General features: G+C 38.2%; 2 protein-coding genes across 2 annotated transcripts; one reads left to right on the top strand and one right to left on the bottom strand.

The window, feature by feature from the left end:
• Positions 1-1,586: 1,586 nt before the first annotated feature.
• On the top strand, positions 1,587-20,562 carry gcna (germ cell nuclear acidic peptidase). The gene is made up of 13 exons (XM_084430017.1): positions 1,587-1,725; positions 2,689-2,816; positions 2,891-2,999; positions 4,507-4,573; positions 6,505-6,554; positions 6,636-6,702; positions 7,697-7,773; positions 9,224-9,523; positions 13,338-13,503; positions 14,361-14,508; positions 15,791-15,926; positions 16,006-16,210; positions 20,316-20,562. The coding sequence occupies exons 2-13, from the start codon at positions 2,727-2,729 to the stop codon at positions 20,545-20,547; spliced, it is 1,647 nt and encodes a 548-aa protein (XP_084286143.1). The 5' UTR covers positions 1,587-1,725; positions 2,689-2,726; the 3' UTR covers positions 20,548-20,562.
• Positions 20,563-21,463: 901 nt separating this feature from the next.
• Positions 21,464-27,401, bottom strand: cetn2 (centrin, EF-hand protein, 2). Its single transcript, XM_084430056.1, has 5 exons — positions 27,274-27,401; positions 26,730-26,888; positions 25,670-25,798; positions 25,457-25,594; positions 21,464-25,376 (listed from the first exon to the last, which is right to left on the bottom strand). Exons 1-5 carry the CDS (start codon positions 27,304-27,306, stop codon positions 25,287-25,289), a joined length of 549 nt encoding a protein of 182 aa, XP_084286182.1. The 5' UTR covers positions 27,307-27,401; the 3' UTR covers positions 21,464-25,286.
• Between the last annotated feature and the right edge of the window lie 18 nt (positions 27,402-27,419).

The raw sequence follows: 27,419 nt of genomic DNA, 5'->3' as shown, positions 1-27,419 counted from the left end.
TGTTCACAGGCTGACAACAGCTGGACAAACGTGAAGAAAAGATCCTGATGATACAGTGCAATCCACCTAGAGCTGCATATCTGTAACATTTCATTTACAAACTTTGGAAATACAGTTTAAAAATGATTGTGTATCTGTATGTCATACTCCGCATGTCCAGCATCTGCTGGGTGATCATCGTTACATGCAGACGAATAAATGTGTTTTCATGTGTGCTTTAAATGCAGTTAATCCAGTGATGTCATATTGTATGTTTGCAGCCTCAGAATAAAAGTGTTTAGTCACTAGTTTGAAGTGTTGTTTAATCTGACACGCGTGGAAAACACTCTTCACATTAGATTTCTAAATATTGGACTAAATATAATATTTAAGTTATGAAACTAGTTTAGCAAACATGTATTTTAAAATTGGCGTCCACTCAAAACATTTGAAACATTTCTGGAATGAAACTCACATTTTAAAAACTATTAAAAACAAATAATATGTGTAGGTCTTTGCATTATTAGCCTACATAATTGATAGAAAAGCTGCAGAATAAAAATATTTTATACGTGAAATTTACCTTGCTTTTATTTATTCTGTTTTCTACACATATTTCACCTTCACAGAAACTCTTTGGTAAATGGGAAACACTAACTTTTGATTAAACTTTCCTCGTGGCGAAACTGCAGTCTGGTGTAAAAGAAACTATTTATTGAAATCGTTTTCACTGAAGTATTGAAATGTTTTTATGTTGATTTATTTTCAATCTATCATATAGTTTTTCAATGAATCTTCATAATTAGAAAGTCTCCTCTACTTACTACCGTAAATCTGTATTAAAGTATTATGGGATCTTCAATGCTTTCAGAATCTTTACTTTTTAAAATGATTTAAATATTATTCTATAATATTTAGGGGGGGCTTAAAAGGCCCTCCTCGCCACATCATACATTAATACGATTTTTAAACAAAATCTACCACTTTTATGATTTATTTTTTACACAAAATCTGTTGCTCCATCAATGTTCAACACAAACACATATTTGTCTCTTAGCCCTGGTGTAACCCTATTTGTACCCTAACTGATACCAAAGAGTTAAGCCTGACCGTCCCTTGATGAACTATAGTGGGTCAACTGGCCCCTGCTTACAACTATTTGTTGACAATGACAATATTTAATATGGCCAGAAAGTGCGAGCATGAGCCAGATGTTTTCTGCCTTCAAACAGCGGCAGAACATTATAGATTTTATGAAAACGGCTTATTTACTTATAAACTTGTGTTTATGTAAAGATATAGACATTAAATTGGGCATACTATCCCATTCCTTTGCAGACTGTAAGTTAAATTACACACGTTGAATAGGCTGCTACTTTCTGTCGTTAAAACGGAAACGTTTGATCAGTAGGCAGATATAATTAGAAAAGTCTTAAAATAAAAAAAAAACTGTTCGTGATGTTATTTTTTTGTTTATTAAATGAATTATTAATGAAATATTAGGCCTTTTTGCAAATCAACGAAGATGTACACTGTACAGTAGGGTTGTGTTGTATAATTCTAAACCCTTCTCTAGGAGCGCTGCTGAGACCGGAAGTTTTGATTCCTCACACTGATGACGGTTTCCGGTTGGCTGGATTTGAATGTGTCGAGTGCGCTGAGCTGATGATGATGATGGTTTAAAGCTAACACACACTTCTGCTTATCTGACTGACGCCGCGATATATATCAGCCCGCTTTTATAAGGTATGTTGAACAAACACAACATTTAGGCTAAAGCTGAACTTCTGTTAGGTTTGTTAGTAAGCGTGTGTGTGTGTGTGTGTCACATGCTCGATTCTTTAAACCACATACACTAATCATTCATATGGTCTGTCGATATGTGTTCACAAAGATATCAAACGCTCATAAATGTTGTAATTTGTTATGTTTTAATTCTAGTTTTATGTTATATTAATGTTTATTATCTATTATTGCATATATATCCAGCTTTAGCAATGTTGTATTAGTAATGTGGTATTGTATAATACTGATATAATTGTACTCGTTTTTTTTTTAAAGTTAGTGTATTATTCATCATATATTTAATATTTAATTCATTTTATTCTTCCATTTCAATGCAAACACACGATTTTACTAGTTTTTTAAAAGTTAATGTATTGTATTCAACATGCATTTAATATTTTATTAATTTTATTCATCCATTTCAGTTGCAAACACATAATTTTACTCGTCTTTTAATAGTTAATGTAGTGTATTTATCATATATTTCATATTTTAGTAATTGTATTCATTTAGTGTATTCACCATATATTTAATATTTTACTCATTTTATTCATCCATTTCAATGCAAACACACAATTTTACTTGTTTATTAAAAGTTAATGTAGTGTATTCATCATATATTAAATATTTTGTTCATTTTATTCATCCATTGCAATGCAAACACACAATTTTACTCGTTTATTAAAAGTTAATGTAGTGTATTCAACATAGGCCTATATTTAATATTTTATTCATTTTATTCATCTATTTCAATGCAAAAACAAATAATTGTACTCGTTTTTTAAAAGTTAATGTATTGTATTCAACATATTTGATTAATTTTATTGATCTATTTCAATGCAAACACATAATTAAAAAAAAAAAAATCTAATATTTTTAACATTTTATTCATCTATTTCAATGCAACATGTCCCGTGACCGCAGGTCGTGTTCAGGAGCCGATCCGCAGTCTCCCGGTGGCGATGGATGCCGGGACCGTGTCTCTGTTTCAGAGAGTCTCAGAGAAGCTGGGCTGGGACAGAGACGGGGGTCTTGATGAAGCTGAAGAGAAGGTCAGTGCTTATAATCAACATGTACGTCTTCTACAAAACGCCCCGTCTCACCAGAGCCTGTCCCTCTCTCCCAGCTGAGGAAGAGCCTGAGGAAGAGCCGGCGTCCAGCGCTGGGCAGCTCGGGGAAGGAGAATCACACTCCAGAGGAACACCTGACCTCAGATGATGAAGACTTTGATCAGTGTAAGTCCCACATCACACACTTCCCCACTGTACACACCGCCGTTCAAACGTTCGGGATCGGTAAGAGTTTTAATGTTTTTAGAAGAAGTCTCTTCTGCTCACCAAGTATTAAAAATACAAGCAAAACACAGTAATATTGTTAAATATTATGACAATTTAAAAAGCTGTTTTCTTTGTGAATATACAGTACAGGTCTAAAGTTTGGACACATTACTATTTTTAATGTTTTTGAAAGAAGTTTCTTCTGCTCATCAAGGCTGCGTTTATTTGATCAAAAATACAGAAAAAAAACAGTAATATTGTGAAATATTATTACAACTTAAAATAATAGTTTTCTATTTGAATATACTTTAAAAAATACTTTATTCCTGTGATGCAAAGCTGAATTTTCAGCATCATTACTCCAGTCTATCACATGATCCTTTAGAAATCATTCTAATATTCTGATTTATTATGAGTGTTGGACACAGTTCTGCTGCCTAATATATTTGATGAATAAAAGGTTAAAAAGAACTGCATTTATTCAAAATAAAAAAATATTTTCTAATAATATAAATCTTCTTTACTATCACTTTTTTCAATTTAACACATCCTTGCTAAATAAAAGTAGTACTGATTTATTTCAAAAAAAGAAAGAAAAAAAATGACTGACCCCAAATTACTGACCAGTAGTGTATATTGGTGTTACAAAAGATTTCTATTTTTAAAAAATGTGCTGCTTTTTTTTTTTTTTTTTTTACTTTTTATTCATCAAAGTATCCTAAAGAAGTATCACAGGTTATGAAAAAATATTAAGCAGCAGAACTGTTTCCAACTTTGATAATGAATCCTCATATTATACTGATTTCTGAAGGATCATGTGATAGACTGGAGTAATGATCCTGAACATTCAGCTTTGCATCACAGAAATAAATGATCATTTAAAGTATAATAAATTGAAAACCAATTATTTTAAATTGTAATAATATATCACAATATACAAAAAAAATTTCTGTATTTTTAATCAAATAAACACAGGCTTGGTGAGCAGAAGAGGCTTCTTCTAAACACATTAAACTCTGAGCGATCCCGAGCGTCTGAACGGCGGTGTAGTGGCTCTGGCTGCGTCTGACATCACACACACTCCTGAACAGGCTCTGATTTTGAACAAGTAATTACTTCACGATCGTTAAAGTATGAATGTAATCTGGACGCACTACATTCGCCATGCTGTCATTATCATGTGATCGACCAGCATTGATTGCGTCGCTTCACTGTCAGTCAGAAACCCTCTCCTGTGGCCTCATGGGATAGTAAAGTGTCAGATGAACACTTCAGAATCTCACCGGAAGTAGTTGGTCATCCGGTGCTTTATCCGACTCTCTAATGGATACTGTGAAGTCAGACAAAAGATGCTATATAGTAGGACATGATGTCAGATGCAGCCGTGTTTCGGTTTGGTCTCGGTTGAACACATAATTATGTCATGCGACTGAATGAATTTTGTGTTTGATTTTTATTTCTCCAGTTCTTGCTGCAAAGGCTACACCAAAATCCACATTAAAGCAATCTACATCAGCTGTCCAGAAGCCAAGGTGAGGATTTATATATATCTGAAACATACTTCACTATGCTAGCATCATAGCACAGGCAGAAGGACTGCACTCGATACCTGTTCTGCTGTTTTCACATGTTCATCTGTGTTTAGTGTGTGATGTTGCTGTGTGAGCATGAACAAGCTCTGAGTTCTTCTCTATATCAGTGTCAGTGTTTCTGAACTCCTGAAACGCCTCCATTGTAGTCTTGAGTTTCTTCCGGGAACGAACACGTCACAATATTCCTCATTTTAATAATTCATGTGCAGAATAAAGGGGCGGGGCCTGGTTGAGTTAGTCAGTAGTGTGTTAAACTGGCGGTTATGGGAAGGGGCAGGACTCTTCCCAAACACACTTGAAGCGCCCGACCAATCACAACACACTGCTCCAGCCGACCAATCAGAGCACAGTGTGCTTTTCAGAAGGAGGGGCTTCATAGAGACAGGAACTGAACAGGGGTGTGTTTCCCGTACAGGGAAGTAACTCGCTGCTTCACTGCCACAGTACGATGAACCGTTGAAGAAATCAATTAGCGAGTCACAACTGTTTCCTGAAACCGTACTGTCGCGAATGGGTCGTTCAACCACGTTGGTTAATGATGTCACGCTTGTGATGGAATAACTACTTTTAATGAAACTGTTTGAGATCATATTAACGCTAGATGTTTTGCTATAAATTAGACATGACATCTGAGGACTCTCTCATTTTTTCTCAGTTATTTTGCTTTATTTCCAGATTCAATCATAGGCTCGTTCTTACGCATTAGAGCACGTTCGCACATGCGCACTCTTCAGAAACGGTGCTTTAAATCTCTTGACAAACTAAAAGACGTAACTGACATTTGTATGTATTATAAATTAAAAACACAGGTTGTACTGAATGTCAGCTTGCTTATTTTGCTCAGGATAAGGATGTATTGAGTCCACATGTCATGCAAATTAGAAACTCTGCTTCTAACCACAGGTCGAGATCTGTCGCTCCAAACACACAACTCTGCGATGCTGTTTGCGAATGTTCGTTAGAACGATGGTTTCGGGAAACACAGACTAATTTGCGACTATAGTTGGCTAACGATGCTTTCGGGAAACGCAGTCCAGAGCGTTACTGACAGACTGGGAAGAGAGGAGCCGCAACAATGCAGAATATGAGGAAATAATCAACATTCAAGCAGGAAAACCTGTTCTAGTAGAGCCTGAAACAAGACTTCGCTATAGACCTTCTGTAGCTCCGCCCCTTTTCAGCGCCGCGCTCGTTGTCTTTTGACTTCCAGTCTGTATTTTCACAGCGATCTTGCGTATTTATTAATGAACGGCTCGCTTTGAAATCTTCCCGGTCTACTGACATTTGTTAAGTCATCTGCTTTAAACATTACAATCCTCATGATAGCTTTCGTTAACTTTACATGAAGTAAATCCACTTCAAAAGCTAATTACTCCTGGACAGCAGCGCCATAGAGATATACAGAGCGACCGCAGAAACGGAAGTTCAAAGACAATATTCTAAAGATGGCGGCGCCCTCGTTTCTCTGGTGCATAAGGTCTTTGAGGCACAATAGATCCTCTTTAATAGTGTTACTGACTGATGTTTTATAAAAGCAATAAAGGTGCGGGCACATATATCACTGTCTTTCAACTGGTCAAGGGCGAAATCCAGTCATTTCGATAGGAATCCTTGAGCGCGGGAGTTTCGCATGCGGGCGAAGGATTTCCCCAGTGCAGATTTCACACTGGGTCTGTCACATGACCATCAGAAAACTGCTGATCTGAAACAGTGATTTCTGTGTGAATTGTGCTGTAATATTGACAATAGACCATAACTCTTGGAGGCCGTAGAGATTATATGGTGAATATAGAGACGCCTATACTGAATATTCACTATATTCACATCATGACTAAATCAGATCAAACTAAATCACCTTTTCTTCTTCCTAGGGAACCGATCCCAGTTTTGTCTTCAGATAGTGATGATGAATTTGAAATATGTAAGTTCTTTATCAACCGCTTTCAGATCAAATAAGATGTTTCACACACAACTTTTACATTTACAGTTTCTTTTCTTCCAGTTTTAAATCGAGTGAAAACCCCGAAGACTAAAGGCCGGCCTCAGTCGGTGAGCAGCAGTGATGACAGGTCAGTGTACACTATAGTCTTCAGTGTATCAGCACTCAGTGTACGCTATAGCTCTTCAGTGTATCAGCACTCAGTGTACGCTATAGCTCTTCAGTGTATCAGCACTCAGTGTACACTAGGGCTTGCATAGACTAGTCGAGTAGTCGATAGATCGACTACTTCAACCACTAGTCGACGCTGTCGGAAACAATCGACTACTCGAGCGTCCATTAACCATAAATTAATTAAAAATGGCGAACGTCACCAATAGACACCACACGTCAGATGTGTGGAAGTATTTCATCAAGCATGACAAAAATATAGTAATTCTGCAAGAGGCCGTTCACATATTGCGTCTAAAAACGTGCGGAAAGCGCGGCCGTGCCGCTGTCTCCTACAAGCGCTTGCGCTCCCATGGCGTCTGTCGTTGCTATGCAACCAACCATGAACTGCGCTCTCCATGATGACAACGAAGAAGTATCAGCAAAGGATTAATTGATTACTAGCCCTTGCATTAGCTTTAATACTAGATATATTTCTGGAGATGAGAAGGAAAAACCCGCCTGGAAAAACTAGCGCACCACGTTGCTTCCATTATGAGCGCGCTCGCCGCTCGCCTACATTTGAAATGTTGACCTTGAGCGCGAAAAAGACGCGATATGTGAACGGCCCCGTCTGAAATGAAAGGCAAGAACGGCTATTTATTTGGCTTTAGACTGTTACATGAAAAATTTAAAATGAAATGTCATAATTATAATGTTTTGAGAGTTTACTTATGTAATTGTTGCATTAGGCTATGAATTAATAATGTTTATTGATAAGATCTAGCTATTTCATGTCTTTTCATTTACAGTAGCATGAACCACGAGTAGTCGAGTAACTCGAGTATTGTTTTGATAAGAAATCGACTAGCAGAAATCAGTAGTCGTGCAACCCCTAGTGTACACTATAGCTCTTCAGTGTATCAGCACTCCTCATACCTGTCAATCATCAGGTATTATTATATCACCCTCAGTTTGAAGCGCTTCATAGTGGACGTCATTTCATCCGATGATGATTTTGTCGCTGAGAGGAAGCCTTCCGTTCTTAAAGGTATGATTATCTTTGAGTTTGTTTACAGTCGCCATGAAATCAAAGTTGACACTCTTCATTTTTAATGGCATGTTAGCAGTATTTATTTATCGGTGCACATCATTATTGTGTTAAACTCATGTTCCTGGTAATCTTGAATCAGAATAACTTCCCCTCCCTCTATCAGCGACGACATCTCTTTTCCTACATGTTCTTGTTCCGGAAGTGATAAACGTCACAATAGGGAAGAAAAGATACATTTCTGTTTCTTGCCAACTTTGAAATGCACAAACTGCACATCATTTCTGTCTTTGTATGCGTGCAGACAGCTAAACTCATAAAGTCCCCCTGTAGTCAATCATTGTATCCCTTTAAACTAGAGATGCACCGAAATTTCTGCCGCTGAAAATTATCGACCGAAAATGGCATTTCCGGTTATTGGTCGAAAATATAAACCGAAAATATTTTGCGAGCGGCTCCGTCTCCGAAGATGCACAACTTCAGACTCTAGTAATAACAGCTTTGTTGGACTGTACATTTTGAATATTGATCAAACTGAATGAAGAATAATATATTGATGTAAAGATATGAAAATATTGATATTTAATATTATTTTAATATAGGCCTATTTTCTGTCCAATTTTTGGTCAAAAGTGTGGTTATTTTATATGCTTGCATTTTTTTTTTTTAAATTCAGATTCAGTAAAATTATTGAATTTAATTAAAAAGTCTAATAATAATACAATTATACCAAAAAATAAAAATTGGTTTTGCTTTTCAGCCCAAAATTTTCATTTGGATGTATCCCTTATTAAAGCTCATCTTTGATCACCAAAATGACATATTTAAACTTTTTTCCTTGGAAAAAAAATTCTTCATGCCTTCAAATATCTTGTATGTAACTCGACACCCTTGCCTCATTTAGTATGCGCGGTTCTATGAATATGCAAACGAGCCCCGCCTCCACTCACTCACTCAGCTCAGAGATCCACTGGTTGACGATCACACGTTGATCTGATTGGTTACAAGGTAGTTTGTGACGTCAGAAACACCAGCGATTTCAAAGCGTGTGTTTGAGACTGTCTTTGGTTCACTGCAGTTTTAAGGAGAAAATACTCAGCAATGGTGTCGACTTATGAATTTACACATGCTTTGAGTTAAAGCATATTAAAAACACCACATAGACACATAAACAACATTAAAAGCTGGATTTTCACCACAGGGGGACTTTTACAAATTCTGACATCTGCTTCCAAAGTGTGACTCTGATTTAAATTAAATTTGGTTCATATTTATAAACGAATGCTTATTTGAGTCTGATCATTTTAATGAATCTGTTGATCCGGTTTGCAAAACCGTTCTGAATTATTCATTCATGGATCACACACCACTGCTCCTTTAATATAAAATAGCCACTATAATCACTTTTTTTTTTTTTTTGGCTGAACCCTGCTCTGTTGCTTCTGTACAGGGAAAGCCAAGCCTGCTAGAACTCCTAAATCCGTCCCGAAGAGTGAGAGACGTCCCCCGCCCCGCTGTGATCCCCCAGTGTTCCTGAGCGACAGTGATGAGGACAGCAGCGCTGTGATCAGGAGCACCTGGAGGACCAGACACACCCGAGAGGACAAGCCTCGTGTCCCGGTGACCGTGACTCCCAGCGCTGGAGACGACACCGGCAGCTCCGAGGAGGAGTTCCAGTCCTTACTGGACCGGGTCCGGCAGAACCAGTGTCTCGCAGGCAGAGCTCAAGCCAGCCCGAGGACGCCTGCAGGTACAGCTCACACTCACACACCAGCACAGTCTGCTTCTCACTCACGAATGAGTGACGCACAACAGTGACCAGTGATCTGCGACTCCTCTCCATAACATCTCCCTCTTCTCCAGGTTTCTGTAGTCGCTGTGGTGTTTGTGTTCAGACACCAGCAGCTCTACATTCATCTTGCCTCGCTGCATCTTCCTCTTCGTCGTCGTCTTCGATCAATGTGTGCTCGGCAAGATCTTTTTGTGCTTGAGCTCCACCAAGTACCATAGATATAATATTTATTACGTCTATACCGAGAACTGTAACTTCAGCAGCTCCAGGCACGTGAACAAACGCGCTGATCTCATTGGTCGACCAGTTTTTAACGCAGCGCGTCAATTTATTATTATTATTATTATTATTATTATTTTTTTTTTATTACGCTTTAACGTCTGACAAAACATCTGCTGTTGTTCTGGATAACGGGAGAATAGGATGCAGGAGAAAAAAGTTTAACATTCACCAATAAAAACCCAAAAATCTATAGTTATTTGTGCTTATGGTTTGACTAAGTCATGGAAGGTCAGAAGCAAGCATTGGTCAATAAAGTGAGATTAAATGGAATTTTTTATTTTTATTTAACATATTTAGTTATTGGAGGTTTGCATAGTATTCTGATTCTGCATTTCAGTGATTTTTTTTTTATTAATTTTGAGGAATATTGAATCTTTACTGGTGTAACATGGAGAGGAGGGGTAGAGTCATTATCACCAGAGCTTCTCTGTGACTTTAGTCCCGTCTGAGTGTGCATCTCAGTGATCATGACGGACAATATCAGTGAAGATTACGGCGACTTTTATCTTCACTAAAACGATCTGGAAAAATGACCTCAGGTGATCCTGATCCCGTGCGAATAGACCCGCTGTAAATATGTACGTAAATATTCAGTCATTTCCTGTTTAAAAGTAGTTTTCCGCGGTTTTTCAAGTATGGAGACGCTTGAAGCATCAGTTGTGTTCTAGACGCTGGGACGAGTCTGTGGCAAAACTCAAGTGTTTCACACACACCATCAGATCAGAGAGAAGATCGACAGCACTTGTTAGAGGCACGAAACATCTTTTAGCGTTAGTGTCTATTACCAACACCATCCAATCTGAAGTTAATTAATACATCGATCGACCGGACATAACTGTTTTATATATATATAAATATAGGTTATTTGCGCACGTGATATCCGGTGTGTAAATCGAGTTCCTCTCCCACTTCTGCTAGTTTTACTGAGATCTCTTATCCTGTGTGAATCGGCTGTTAAAGGGAAGGTTGATTATGATTTCACTTTTCTAACTTTAGTTAGTGTGTAATGTTGCTGTTTGAGCATAAACAACATCTGCAAAGTTACGACAGTCAAAGTTCAAAGCAAAGGGAGATATTTGCTTTTACAGAAATCGTTTTTTTAAGGACTACAACAAACGGCTGGTAGAGACTACACGAGCTTCCTCCCGGGTTAGTGACATCACCAACCCTAAAATTTACATAAACCCCGCCCCCTCAACACGATTTATAGATCAAGACAGGATATGCTAATCAATGACTAGAAGATAACTACACATAAGCTACATAACCATTCATCAACTAACCTTTCAGAAATGTCCAGTTACATTCTACATGTTGTCACTTCTTCTTGAGTCTCTCCATCATTGTCCGACTTCGGTTTGAACATAATTTTCAGTGCATGTGTGTGTGGTAAAAGGACACGAGCTGTTGAAGCTCCGCCCTCTGTGCCGGGAGCAGCAGCTCATTTGCATTTAAAGGGACAGACACAAAACGGTGTGTTTTTGCTCACCCTCAAAAATTGACAATTTTAACATGCTATATAAAAATATCTGTGGGGTATTTTGTGCTAAAACTTCACACACACACTCTGGGGACATCAGAGACTTATTTTACATCTTGTAAAAAGGGCATTATACCACCTCTTTAACATTACAGACGTCCTGTGGTAAAATCACATTACTCCATCTACCCTCGTTGAGCTAATCCCGTCTGAATACGGCTATATTAAGGTTTCACAAGCACATTTATAGAGCAGGTTCGATTGATATGTGCTGTATGAACGGAGACGGTTTACTGCTTGTTGTTTATCGTTTACATTCAAATTTGCACATTTAACTTGTGCACAAAAATTGGAATATCACATAAAACATTCGCGAATAAACAATTTGTCCAAGAGTCAAGTCAAGTCAAGTCATTTTCATTTATATAGCGCTTTTAACAATGTAGATAGTCTCAAAGCAGCTTTACAGAGATAAATGTATAATTTAACGTAAGATTGTTTTGACTTTATAGCGGTTCTTTAATAAAGTTATTTTCCAGCTAAAGTTAGTTTTGATTGATTCGCTTCCGTCGCAACGATCATTTGTTTTTAAATTAGGGCCGCCAAGACGACACCATTCTCTCTACACAGACTTTAAACGCGAACCTGTGAGAAACGCTGATGGCGTTCAGATGCGCATTAAGAACGGGTTCTATAGTTATGTGTGTTTGAATATATGTGTGCAGGTTTGGAATTCCCTGCAAACCAAGCCTAAACAAATTACTGGTGTTTCCTTATAGTTTTGATTCAGAATTTTATTTTATTTTATCAATTCGGGGTAGATACGCAAATTGAGTTTTCCCGACGACGCGTTATCTGTAGAGTGGGAAAGGGATCCTCCATAGGGAGAGACTAGTTGGCACTTCAGCACTGCGTTGACATCGGGTCCAGGCGAAGGTCCTTCATCAGATTTGGAAACGGCCTGGATCCGGCAGGCTGCGGGAAAACCTTGGGATAAACAAAGACACTAAAATTAGCGTAGATGCCATTCTTCTCATGATGTAACAAGTACATCAGGATTTATGGGAAGTGTTCCCGGTTCCAGCTGACCTAATCTATGCAGCCTAATACTGAATTATAGAAGTCTATAATGTATTATGTGAACGCTATGTCAAAGAGATGTGTCTTTAATCTAGATTTGAACTGACAGAGTGTGTCTGCTTCCTGGACAATGGTAGGAAGACTGTTCCAGAGTTTTGGTGCTAAATAGGAAAAGGATCTACCGCCAGCAGTCGATTTAGATATTCTAGGTATTATCAACTGGCCGGAATTTTGAGATCGCAATAGACGTGACGGACTATAATGCGTTAAGAGCTCACTCAAGTACTGCGGAGCTAAACCATTTAGTGCTTTGTAAGTAATCAGCAATATTTTAAAATTGATGCGATGTTTAATAGGGAGCCAGTGCAGTTTTGACAGAACCGGGCTAATATGGTCATACTTCCTGGTTCTGGTAAGAACTCGAGCTGCTGCGTTTTGAACCAGCTGTAGTTTGTTTATTACGCGTGCAGGGCAACCACCCAGTAGAGCATTACAATAATCTAGCCTTGAGGTCATGAACGCATGAACTAATTGTTCCGCATTTGTCAATGAGAGCATATGACGTAATTTAGATATATTTTTAAGATGGAAAAATGCGGTTTTACAGATACTAGACACGTGACTTTCAAATGAAACTCTTGGTATCAAGAGAACAAAATCGTCACTTCCTGGTGCAAAATATCAGTAATAAAACTAAGCTTCTGTGATCTGGCTCTTCTTCCCTCCATCATAAATGAGTTTGAGCAGAAGAGACTTCTTTTAAAAACATTAAAGATCGAGCCGATCCAAATCTTCTGACTGGTAGAGTGGTAGTGTAGTTCACGGCTGTCATGGAGCGAAATTATATCTGAATGATTTCCTGCTATATTAGCAAACTGAACCAAGTATTCATATGTTATTATGTTCTTATTGTTTTCTCTCTGCTTGTAGAACCCAAACCACGACCTCCCTGTTTGTCGACCCCATCTGCCGTGGGCAAGAGAGCTGGTAACCCGGCACCGGTTAAAGGTGCGTCAGTAACCCAGACCCCAGTGCCCCAGAGTCCCGTCATCAGACCCGTGAGCCGAACCGAACCCAGAGCTCCTCCCAGCAGCAGGTACTGATGACCCTCCCCACATCTGAGCGCCACACACACACACGCCATCAGGGTCGGGGGTCGTTCGGGTTTTCACAATACCGGTGTCAAATCAATACTTAAAAAAAAAAAAAGAGCCTCTAAATGACGGTGAATGACGTTAAAGGTACATTGTGTGATATTTAGGAGGATCTGTTGTCAAAGGTAATATCATATAGCATATATCATATTAAGCGCCTTGAGTACCTAGAAAAGTGCTATATAAATGTAACGAATTATTATCATATACATAACTATGTTTTCAGTGTTGTGTAAAGGCCTTACTTAATGAACTGTTTTGTTTTTATTAGCTTAGAATGAGCCATTTCTCTCCACACACACCACGGGGCCGCTTACATCGACATGTTTCTACAGTGGCCCTGAACGGACAAACGCGTTTCGTCACGGTGTTGTTCTTCATGTTAAGAAGCTAGCTAAAGTCAGAGAATAAAACACTGATACAATGATTGACAAGCAACAATAATATTCGCAATAACATCGTTTTTACTGAATAGTTAAGTCTAATTTCTTACTTTTTACCTTTGTAAAGAAACCTCATTGCTGAACTGGCTACTCTCTGCTGTCTCAGACGACGAGATCACTTCCTGTTGGCCATCATAACTTCTGTTGGGTGCAATTCACAACCTCACCACTAGATGCCACTCAAATTAACACACTGCACCTTTAAGTGGCACAGAAATGAGGCTCCAAAATCTGCGTTTTGGCTTTCGGCCCGGTTACATACCGGTTCATTATTGGCACCGGGTTTCGGTACCCGACCCGACATGCCGTCAGCACTGGATGATGACGCTCATACCCTGCTGTTCCCGTTTTGCCAGAGCGCTGGTGTGTAAAACTCCCGGATGCTTCCTGCAGTCTCTGGCTGATCCGGGATCATCCTCGTTCTGCCGCAGCTTCAAACAGAAGAAAGAGGAGCTGACCGGCAAACTCTTCCAGCTCTACAACACCAGCGTGTTTGACAGTCAGGTACATGTGAACCTGCAGTTCCAGTGATGATAAGTGGTGTTTGCTCAGGCACTCAGGGTTTGAGGTTTAAACCCACATCGTATTCATGTACACGGTGTGTACTACATGTTAAATTAAATGATTAGTTTACTTCAGAATTAAAATTTCCTGATAGTTTACTCTCCCCCTCATCATCCAAGATGTCTCTTTCTATAGTTGAAAAGAAATGAAGGTTTTTGAGGAAAACATGGTTTAAAGCATTTACATGACCACACACATGTTGTCGGCTTAAGCATTATGGGGTTAAGAACGAGCATGTAAACACACTCCATGTCGGCCGTGGCAATGTATCGATCAATCACTAATCCAGAATATTATAGAGATCTGAGGGTGACCTCTGACCTGAGCCAGAAATCAATCATCTGCCACTGCATAATAACACTCTTTAACCTTCATTCCCTCGCACTTTGTAACGCATCTTTCCCTCGCGGGTCAAAATGACCCGAAGCCCTAAAATTATACTTTTTTTTTTCTTTTTTTTTTTTCTTTTTTTTTCAGAAAGCTAATTTTATTTCATTTTGATAATATTTTTTTCTATTTTAAATTTATTTACTAGATTTGATCAACAAATAAATAGTAATATAAGGACATTCCTCACATTCTTTCAACTAAAAATTCAAAAAAACTCACTATTTCATGCATAACCCTTTTAATTCAGCTCAAAATCTCTTACATTGGGCGTCTTTGCCGACCTCTTGTGGGGAAATAATAATATATCATGATATTTCATGACTCTTGCCACTAGAGCTGTTCCTCTGGGTCCTAAAGTCAGTTTCTCTTCAGTATGCATTCAGATACACATGTAGACATTACACATGTCATTTTGTGGTAAAGTTTTAGCATTTTTAGGTTTTTCTATGTGTACTCAATCATTCCTCTTATTCCATTCATTCCAATGGGGGTCAAATTGACCCGTGAATGAAGGATTTGTTACGTTTTACAATTTCAACCACAAAACTCCTCGAATCCAACAAAACAATTGTTTTTTTGTGTATATTTCTGGTTCAAGTGCGACATAAGTCCTAGGGTCAACAATCAGCAATTGTATAGCATTGCACTGGTAATCAGTCACAACACTTTTATGCTAATTTATGCGACCGTACCAACGGCGACAACCACCAGATTCACACAGAATGTGTTTTAATATGAAACCCAGAAGATTCAGGGCAGAGGAATGGGAAAAAAAAAATGTCTCTGGTTGTTTTAAAATCATTACTTTAAAACATGACTTCCCTCCCCTCAGCTTCCCACGGACATGTCTGTCACATGGAACAAGAAGATGCGTAAGACAGCGGGGTATTGCGTCTCGGGCCAGGAGCGCGGCACGGGGACACGATACGCCCGCATCGAGCTGTCCGACAAAGTGTGCGACTCTGCAGGTGCTTGTCTTCACCGTTGTAAGATCCTCAACAGCTCAACAGAGGGTTAGCAGTAAACGCGGTGTGTCTCCTCCGACAGATCGTCTACGGGACACGCTGGTCCATGAGATGTGTCACGCTGCCACGTGGCTGATTAACGGCGTTCGTGACGGGCACGGGCCCTTCTGGAGGCTTTATGCCCGTAAAGCAATGCTGGCTCATCCCGAGCTCCCGATGGTGACCCGCTGCCACAGCTACGACATCAACTACAAGTACCAGTACCAGTGTAACCGCTGCAACAACTCGTGAGTAGAGCTTTCCTGCTTTTTGCTGCTATGGCACTGTCACATTTACCATTGTTTGGCAGTCATTTCAATAGGAATGCATGCGATCTGATGTTTCCCGTTTCTCACAAATTTCGCAACAGTTTCAAGTTGGTCAGTTTGCTGTGTTGGCCAACCGGAAGCTGCTTGGTTTGGAAGTGACATCTGTGTGAGTTAGGGCTGTCAAAATGGCTGAAAAGCTAAATTCGAATTTCTTTCTTAAATATTAGCAAAATTCTAATTACAGTCGAATTCTAAAGGCAATACTTAACGTTAGAGGATAAACCAAATCAAGCATTGCATCTTTTATTGAAATGAAATGACATTCACTTTTTAAAGTGCATTACATTTTCAAACAGTTGTTCTTAAATCAAAATGTAAGTTCCTTAATGTGCATGCAAGGAAGACTAGGTTATAAAAGTGCATAAAACTGTGTAAGTGCATCAGTAACTGAGAAAACACGGTTCAACAGACAGTGTAATGAACCACATCAACACAAAAGAGCAAACTGCCATTCAGAAACACTCCACTTGTACTCACTACATCTACATACTGTTCATCCAAAACACCAGATGTGCTGTCTGATGAGTGTGTTTTCAGCTGATTCTTCAAATGAACACCGCACCGCACCTGCTGTATACTGGATAAGATAACAAAAACAAACCGCATCAGTGACGGCATCATCATGTCTCGCGCGCCTCTTGACACACTTTTTCTTTTCTTTTTTTACTAAATTTGACAAATATTCAAAATTAGAATTTTAATTTCACAGCCCTAGTCTGAATTGTGCTTTATACATCTCTACACTATTGACAGTAGACAGATTGTTATCGACTGATAATCGCTTTATTACATGGCTTGGTTGAATTCTAATGTAGAATGCGGTGTGTTATTTCTTGATAACAGACGCTGTGAAGTATAACACACCGTTGCCATGAAAAACAGAGCGTTGCTATGGACGTGGAACGGACTATTTTCTTTAGCGGAAGCAATACAATCGTTTTTAAATCAAACTCCTTTTTAAATCAATATTTTGTGTCAAATTATTGATTTATTTGGTAGGTAGCCATGTAATAAGCGGGATAACGTATAGCGAGGCGGTTGTTATAGCGAATACAACCCCTTCAGGCTGATTCAAGCTCCGCTTCGCGTTGGGGTCCTGATCAGCCTGTCGGGGTTGTATTCGCTATAACAACCGCCTCGCTCTACATTATCCCTTACATATAGTTTGATCAGTGGTCTCTATAAAAGCCGATCATATGTCGCTCTAGGAGTTTTACCGGGTACCTGAAAGGACACAAAACATTTGCAACGTCTTTGCGGAGAGTGGAGACTTTATTGCAATGACAACAAGAAACTGTGATGTTTTTGTGCATTTCATTCCTTGCTAAAAGCACAAACCTAACGTCCATATCAGCTAGATCAGTGATTGTCATTAAAGGTGCTCTAAGTCAGCGGTCCCCAACCTTTTTTGCGCCACGGACCGGTTTAATATCAGACAATATTTTCACGGACCGGCCTTTAAGGTGTGGCGGATAAATACAACAAAATAAAATGATACGACCAGCATAAAAACTGGGGTATTTTTTTAAATATAATAATAAACGTGAATCCAATGTGTAGGCCTACTCGCAACTTTATTAGCAGCGTCCTCTAACATCGCACCTAAAGACAACTGAGAAAGCCTGAACACAAACAAAATGCCCCCCAAAAGAAGAAAATCTCCATGTTTTCGGTGCTGATGCGTTCATGTAACATGCTTAAGTATTGAGTATCATGCTTAGGTGGCGCTGCCAATAAAGCACCTAAAAGCTGTCACAACGAACCGGCAAAATGAATGATTATGAATATGTAAAATATAGCAGGAGACATTTTAATTGTTTACTAATAAACCAGTTTTTTTTATGTCACTGTCGGCTGCAAAGATGAAGTTGCAGATTTCATACGGATGACATAAGCAGAGAACAGTCTGTTTTCTTTCGTTTTGAATTTTTCTGTTTACAAGTTGGCATTTCAAGCTTTCTCTCTCTCTCTCTCTCTCTCTCTCTCTCTCTCTCTCTCTCTCTCTCTCTCTCTCTCTCTCTCTCTATATATATATCTCTATATATATATATATATGTATATATATATATATGTATATATATATATATGTATATATATATATATGTATATATATATATATGTATATCTCTATATATATGTATATATATATATATATGTATATATATGTATATATATATATATGTATATATATATATATGTATATCTCTATATATGTATATATATATGTATATGTATGTATATGTATATGTATGTATATGTGTGTCTCAGGTCTGTGAGGCAAGTAGGCTACCTTATCACTGAGTTTCGGTTCATTTATGAGACGAGCTCCAGTTCACGCGCCGCCGTGATCCGTGTCGTGATTATCTATTTTATAATATATTTACTTCTTATTTATTAAATCAAGACAATTGGTTGATGAAACATTGATTAAAATTAATACAAAACTAAATTAAATTTAAAGACAGGCTTTGTGCCTGCTGTTTGAGGTCTCTGTGAAAGTTTTAAAGCAGTCTTTTAGTGCCGCTTTCAGAGCGCTCACGTCCTAACGGAGAACTGTCCCGTCCGTAACATCTTTTTTTTTTTGTGAAATACATTCTAAATAAATGCGACTTATAGTCCAGTGCGACTTAGGCTATATATGTTTTTTCTTCTTCATGGCGCATTTTTGACTGATGCGACTTATACCCAGGAAAATACGGTAAGTTATTTATTTTTGGGGGGGTTTGGGTGGTTAGTGCGTGAATGAGGAAAAGAGAGGGTCGAGCTAACCTCCATTTTGTTTGACAACACTTTTAACATCAACAAGAAGTGACGTCACCCAACATCACTTAGAGCACCTTGAAATGCAGTCTACTGTTGCTTAACTGCAGGACGTGCTCGATAATAAAGAGTTATTAAAACTGCATTGAGTCGTGAAAGAGATACTGTTCTCCAAGCGGCTTTCTGTGCGCGTTAGAGACTGAGTGGAACACGGACAAGAAAAGTGAACTGTGAGCTTCGGGTTCACGCCTAAATGTTTAATACACTCAGAAATATGTCAAAATGGTTGGCTTGGTGAGTATTCACTTAAACACCGTCAGTTATGAAGTGAACATAAACAGCTGGGAAATAAGTCGCATGTGTATCAGTATATTAGATCCGTGCATTCGCTCTTAAAGTGACAGCAGCCTAATATTCCTGTTGCCGTCTGTTTCATTTAATGTTAATCAAACAACAAAACACAAACAGAAAACCACTCACTGCTCTTTAGTAGGATATAGTCTGGCCAATCAGAGCACTGAGTTTTTCGGAAGGAGGGGCTTTGTAGAAATTTGCACATTTCAGACAGTATGGGAAAGTATATGGAAAATAATAGACATTAAAGCATTTTAATCAGTTCTATTACACCTAATAATCAAAATAATTAACTTTTTTTTTTTTTTTAAATAGCATCATATGACACTTTTAAAAGACTACAGTCTGAGTCAAAACATCCCTCGATCTGATTCAGAGATATCCAGCTCACCTTTTCTCAGTAGAAGTCAGTGGGGTGGTTGCTTGGGCATGCCTCTCTGATATTCTCATCTAGAGATATGATTTCACAAAATTTGTGCCAATGTTAAGTCAATGGGATTTTTTTTCCTCTGTGGGCGAACATCATATACGCGTTTCTTTATAAGGCATAGCAGTGTTCTCTTCAATATGCCGAGTGATTCGACACCTCATTCATGGGTCTGCGACCCCTCAGTGCGGGATGAGTTCAGTGAAGTGAAGTTTAGGAGTCACTATTATTCTCGTTTAGGGCCGTCACGATTCCTCAATTAAATCGAGTACTTGAATTAAAAAAAATTAAAAAAATCCTCGATCGCAATTTACCCGTATCGAATAACTGGCAAAATACCGGAAGTAGTGTATTCCACAGTAATCGCTCGATTAATCGGCACAATAATCGGTTGATTACTAAAGTAACCGCTAGTCTGGCTCCTGCTGGATCCCGCACTCATGGATGACTGCCTCTAATAGTGTGTGTTTCTGTGCCTCACAGGATCGGCCGCCACTCGAAGTCTCTGGACACCACGAAGTTTGTGTGTGCTCTGTGCACCGGACAGCTGGTGTTGCTGACGCCCTCGAAGCCGCGCGCGCCCGCACCCTTCGCCAGCTTCGTGAAGGAGAACTACAGCTCCGCCAGACAGGAGCTCGCAGGACAGGGTCACGCAGAGGTCATGCGCAAACTCAGCGCCGACTTCGCCAGCAAGACACGTCTCAGTCAGAGCTGATCTATGATCACACACACACACACACGTCTCAGTCAGAGCTGATCTCTGATCTCACACACATACACACACGTCTCAGTCAGAGCTGATCTATGATCACACACATACACACACGTCTCAGTCAGAGCTGATCTCTGATCACACACACACACACACACACACCTCTCAGTCAGAGCTGATCTCTGATCACACACACACACACACAAATCTTGAATACCTCCAACCGTAATTTGAGTTGTTCAAATGCAGCGTCAACTTACTTGAAATATCACTTCAGTTTTACTTGTTTTATACTGTGAATGATTTTACTCTGGATAAAGGCCACAGAGGCCTGATGACATGAGCCGTGTTCATTTACTCCTGTTTCCTGTTAAACCTCGAGACCAAAGGGAAGTGTGTGATCCTCTTCATCTGTGTCTGTGTGTCACGTGGGCTAGTTATGCCTATCTAGTGCTTTATTTGTGTTTGGATGTCTATTTTATATTTTTTCAGAATAAACAATTGAGTTATTTCTTTCTCCTTTGTTCCTCTTTATTCTGTCCACAATACTGAATATAAACACAGATGTTGAACTCCTCTGCTCACCAAGGCTGCATTTATTTGATAAAATACAGTAAAAGTAGTGAGTAACATTGTGAAATATTATGTTTTAAAATAACTCGTAATATATAGTACAGTGTAACTTAACTGAATTATCAGCATCATTACTCCAGTCTTCAGTGTCACATGATCCTTCACAAATCATTCTAATATGATGATTTGATGCTCAAGAAACATTTATGATTATCAACAATTGTGCTGCATCATATTTCTGATTTCTTCATATTTCAGTGTTGTAACATTGTCACCTTTGATCAAAGATAAAATACTGAATAATTAAAAACTGAGCAAGGAAATAAATTGACAATAAGAGTCATCACCAGCTTAATACAATTTATTTTATTTTAAATAATACTTAAATAGCATCTCAAATATACTTAAATACAAAACATATGAAATCCATGGTGCGTAAAGGAAACCCAATAGGAAAACACAAGCACAGATCACAGTAGCGACGCGTTTACTAGAACTGTAGTGGAGTGTGTGTGTGTGTGTGTGTGTGTGTGTGTGTGTGAAGCCCAGGCACAGAGAAGTGTGTGTGAAGCCCAGGCACAGAGAAGTGTGTGTGAAGCCCAGGCACAGAGAGGACGTCCCTGAAGAAGATCATCATCAACAGGTTTAATCAGATATATACTCTAACAAGGCAGAAACATAAATGTAAAGTAGGCCTATATATATATATATGTGAGTGAATGTGGAAAAACACATTTGACATTTGAATTTGCCACGTTTACCTTTAATATCCGATTGACGAATCCGAACACAGTTTTTACATGAACGCTAAATAAGTGATCAGATTGGACGTGTGATTTATGCAACAAGATCTTTGGACATGCTCACACTGTTTCCCACTTAATATTGATATATTTCGGGTCCTAATTTGAAGAGGACGAGCACATGAACATGCCGTGCTGCAGTAAAACAGCCCCGATCGTGCCTTTACGAGCATCTGTGGACGCAAGGACTGATGGGACAGTGTTGTCCTGCACTGTTTCACAGACGGTGAGTGGAAGGAGAATTTTAGATTGACATGACAATCATTTATGTTTAGTGAGCTTGTTTCCCCCACAGAATAAGAAAGGTAATTGCAACTTTTTATCTCACAATTCTGACTTTTTATCTCAGAATTGCGTAATATAGGCTAAAGTCGCAATTACGAGTTATAAAGTCAGAATTGTGAGATATAAATGTGTAATTCTGAGGGAAAAAGTCAGAATTGCGAGTTTATATGCAATTCTGGGTAACAATTTTACAGTGTCCTTGTTACATATGTTACATGTACTTACCATAGTAATAACAGTAAATTATGCATAATTATGTGCAACTAACACTCAACCAAACCCAAACCCAAATCCTACCCAAACCCTATAGTAAGTACATGTAGTTAATTCATATTACTCAGTACTATAATTTCACTGTAACAATGACACCTTAAAATAAATTGTAACCCAATTCTGACTTTATGACACGCAATTCTGAGAAATAAAGTCAGAATTTGAAATGTAAACTCACAATTGTGAGAGAAAAAGTCGGCGTTATCTTTTAAAATGTTTTATTCTGTGGCGGAAACAAGCTTCCACATTTATGACATCATCGTCTGGCTCCGTGCGTAAGTGTCCGTCTTAACGGCATGGCCACATCACTGCGCATGCGCAGAACTCTCCAGTTTCGCTTTTCAGTCCGATCAAGTGTTTACATGATCCATCAAACGGATTAGAAAATGTGGAAACCACCTCTACAATCCGAATGACGTTTAAATCGGATCGAGTCAGTTCTTTCAGATTGAAGTGGTTACATGTTTTTTTACTTTTATAAACTCCTACAAACCAGATTACAGTCGGATTATTAGGGTTCATGTAAACGCAGCTATTTCAGGAAAACTAAGAACATTTCCCCTCCAAATTCCCATTTCAAATGAAGCGTCCATGTATCTTTTAACTTTTTGTAAAATAAAAATGATTAAAAAAATAAAATAAAACAAGCTTTATTTTTAAATGCAAAATGTATTTTTTTTTATATTTATTTTGCAACATAAGATTCGCTCATATAATGACAGATTGACAATATATATTGAGTCATTGTATGATCACTACAACCTCTGTTGTGTTTATATCTTTCCCGATATGATTTGAGACTATAGAGTGTAAACAGCTGACGTTTGGCAAACCCTCCCGGACCTGATCGGATCACTGGGGTTGACAGGCATCGAGGTTTTGGAATGGTACGCTGCATAAAACAGTCAAATTATATTAAAAATAGGGATGCACGATATATATCGGCCACCATATCGGTATCGGCCGGTCATGTTTAATGTTACCGTTATCGGTCCGATAAGAAAATTTGATATATTATAACCGATGAATAATGTATTATTTCCTTCAGCTGAGACTCTTCAGATGCGCACTGTTCACCATTATGGTTTTAAAATGCTTGAAATATGATTGGAATCACTTCAAAAAAGGAAAATACAGTTTAATGCGCAAGTCTGTCATATCGGCTACATACAGTAATAATGAGAACATCATAATTGTGTGTTTGGGACACGGCTTTTAATGGTGAGACTTTTGTTTTTGTAATCAGGCTCTCAAACATTATATAAAAATTTGGATTTAGATTTATCGCCCGATATATCGGTTATCGGCTCTCAAATATTATATAAAAATTTGGATTTAGATTTATCGCCCGATTTATCGGTTATCGGCTCTCAAACATTATATAAAAATTTGGATTTGGATTTAGATTTATCGCCCGATATATCGGTTATCGGCTCTCAAATATTATATAAAAATTTGGATTTAGATTTATCGCCCGATTTATCGGTTATCGGCTCTCAAACATTATATAAAAATTTGGATTTAGATTTATCGCCCGATATATCGGTTATCGGCTCTCAAACATTATATAAAAATTTGGATTTAGATTTATCGCCCGATTTATCGGTTATCGGCTCTCAAACATTATATAAAAATTTGGATTTAGATTTATCGTCCGATTTATCGGTTATCGGCTCTCAAACATTATATAAAAATTTGGATTTAGATTTATCGCCCGATTGATCGGTTATCGGCTCTCAAACATTATATAAAAATTTGGATTTGGATTTAGATTTATCGCCCGATATATCGGTTATCGGCTCTCAAACATTATATAAAAATTTGGATTTGGATTTAGATTTATCGCCCGATATATCGGTTATCGGCTCTCAAACATTATATAAAAATTTGGATTTAGATTTATCGCCCGGTTTATCGGTTATCGGCTCTCAAACATTATATAAAAATTTGGATTTAGATTTATCGCCCGATTTATCGGTTATCGGCTCTCAAACATTATATAAAAATTTGGATTTAGATTTATCGCCCGATTGATCGGTTATCGGCTCTCAAACATTATATAAAAATTTGGATTTGGATTTAGATTTATCGCCCGATATATCGGTTATCGGCTCTCAAACATTATATAAAAATTTGGATTTGGATTTAGATTTATCGCCCGATATATCGGTTATCGGCTCTCAAACATTATATAAAAATTTGGATTTAGATTTATCGCCCGATTTATCGGTTATCGGCTCTCAAACATTATATAAAAATTTGGATTTAGATTTATCGCCCGATTGATCGGTTATCGGCTCTCAAACATTATATAAAAATTTGGATTTGGATTTAGATTTATCGCCCGATTGATCGGTTATCGGCTCTCAAACATTATATAAAAATTTGGATTTGGATTTAGATTTATCGCCCGATATATCGGTTATCGGCTCTCAAACATTATATAAAAATTTGGATTTAGATTTATCGCCCGATTTATCGGTTATCGGCTCTCAAACATTATATAAAAATTTGGATTTAGATTTATCGCCCGATTTATTGGTTATCGGCTCTCAAACATTATATAAAAATTTGGATTTAGATTTATCGCCCGATATATCGGTTATCGGCTCTCAAATATTATATAAAAATTTGGATTTAGATTTATCGGCCAATATATCGGTTATCGGCTCTCAAAAATTAGATTTAGACTCGGAAGAATTATCGGTTATCGGTATCGGCCAAAATGTTCATATCGGTGCATCCCTAAAAACTGAATATGTTTACATTGAAAGGATTTTTGTCAGAATCCCGTGCTTCTGGTAACATTCAGTACAAACTAGTTTTCTTCATGATGCGGAGAAACTCCTGCTGGTTAACTTCTCCATCCCCGTCTCTGTCTGCTTCATCAATCATCTCCTAAAGACAGCGGGAAAAAGGGAAAGTTGTGACGTGATCTGTGACGGATCAGGAGCAGGTGTGAGAGAGCGATCCCGTACCTGCAGCTCCTCGTCCGTGAGGTTCTCCCCGAGCTCTTTGGCCACTCTCTTCAGATTCCGGAACGATATCTTTCCAGTCTCGTCATCGTCAAACAGCCGGAAAGCCTTGAGGATTTCCTCTTTGGAGTCCTTTTCAGCCTAGAGATGTTCCCAACAGCGGTCAGAGTTTTTGCCTGGAATAACTGGAATATTTCTATTTCAGAAATACCTTACCATTTTTTGGTTCATCACTGCCATGAAATCACTGAACGAGATCTTCCCGGTTGCTTCCTTATCCACCTCTGCGATCATTTTCTTGATTTCCTCCTTCTTCGGCTCGAATCCCAGCGCTCTCATGGCCACCTGGAGCAGATCCTCATTACTCACGGGAAACTTCACATACACACGTCATACAGAGATACAGTCTGGCGGCACTAGTGACAATTATTTCATTTTTTGTATTAGTTTCATTAGTCAAAAATGTAAAAAAAAGTTCTCCAAAAAGTTCCAAGTTCGATATGTCGTGTCCATATATCTTACTTTTCATTTATTTTTTGATTATCATTTTTAAAATAAAAAGAATTTTTCCAAAATATAATGCAGAATGTATTTTTGTATTATTTTGAAACATAAGATTCGTTCATATAAAGAAAGATATTGAACAAAATATATTCATTGTATGACTCACTCAATCACTAAAACCTCTGTTATGTTTATATCTTCTTTACGGATACGGATTATTTGAGACTATAGAGTGTAAACAGCTGACGTTTGGCTATTTGACATCATATCCTATTGAAAATTATTCAGTTTTTGTATTCGTTCGAATAGTTGAATTTTTTTTTCAAACTCCTATAACGTTCCAAGTTTAAAGTCGCCATGAAATCAATTGACACTTTTTTTTTTTATGGAATATTTTTTATAATCTTGCATCAGAATAACTTCCTCTTGCAGCATCTCTTCTCTTCTCTGATGACGAGGGCGGGGCTTTGACCTGTCACTCACATGAGATCAGCCAATAGCAAACCACAACCATCCAATCAATTCCTCACAGACACAATCAAGCCCCGCCCTACATTTGTTCTTGTTCCTGAAGCGTTTCACACGGATATACGTCACATTAGCAACGTTCGTTTCATGCTGACTTTAAAAGACAATCATAATATTTCCGATGTGGTCTCAGGGTTTTGGACCCCTCTGTATAGAGATATACGCCACTAAATAGAGACAATGCAACACTGGGATGTAAACTGAGTTCATGTTTCTAATAAATGCATGGCATGATATACCTCACCTTTAACTCCTTCACCTCAATATACCCAGAAGCATCGGTGTCGAAGAGCTCGAACGCCTCTCGGATCTCCTGCCTCTGTTCCTCGGTCAGCTCAGGCTTTGGGTTGGCTTTCTTACGAGGGGCTACGGCACCCAGAGAGGGTCTTTTGGGACTAGTGGCCTGTGTCATATAGCACAGAATAGAATAGAATAGAACAGAATAGAATAGAATAGAACAGAACCTCTATAGAAATAGGACCAGTACAGTACAGTGCACATTACAATACAGTTTATGAATACAGGGCACATACTGTAAACATAAATTAGACAGTGCACATAAGAGATAATACAGGCTAGATAGAATAAGATTGTTAGGTGAAAGAAATAGAGAATAACAGGAATATAAAATTCTCTGCTTTTAAATAAGACTAGCATTTAATTAGCCGTGGTTGTAGATTCACTCCTAAATATCATGACAATTTTCTCTGTATGTTTTTTTTCCCGATGAAAAAGAAAGACCAGTATCAATAATAAGCAACACATGCGATAACATATGTAACACAAACCTGAAGAAGGACATTTTTAAATACTAATGCCATTTAAACGGTCACTGAAAGAGAGTGACACTACTTTGTATAATAAATATACAGAACACACAGATTGCGACAGTTGCATTAATCGTCGTGACTCACCATCTTCACCGAGAGGAGAA

This window comes from Rutilus rutilus (genome assembly GCF_951802725.1).
Source record: "Rutilus rutilus genome assembly, chromosome: 14".
Classification (NCBI taxonomy): Eukaryota; Metazoa; Chordata; class Actinopteri; order Cypriniformes; family Leuciscidae; genus Rutilus; species Rutilus rutilus.
This window is presented reverse-complemented; position numbering and strand designations above follow the sequence as displayed.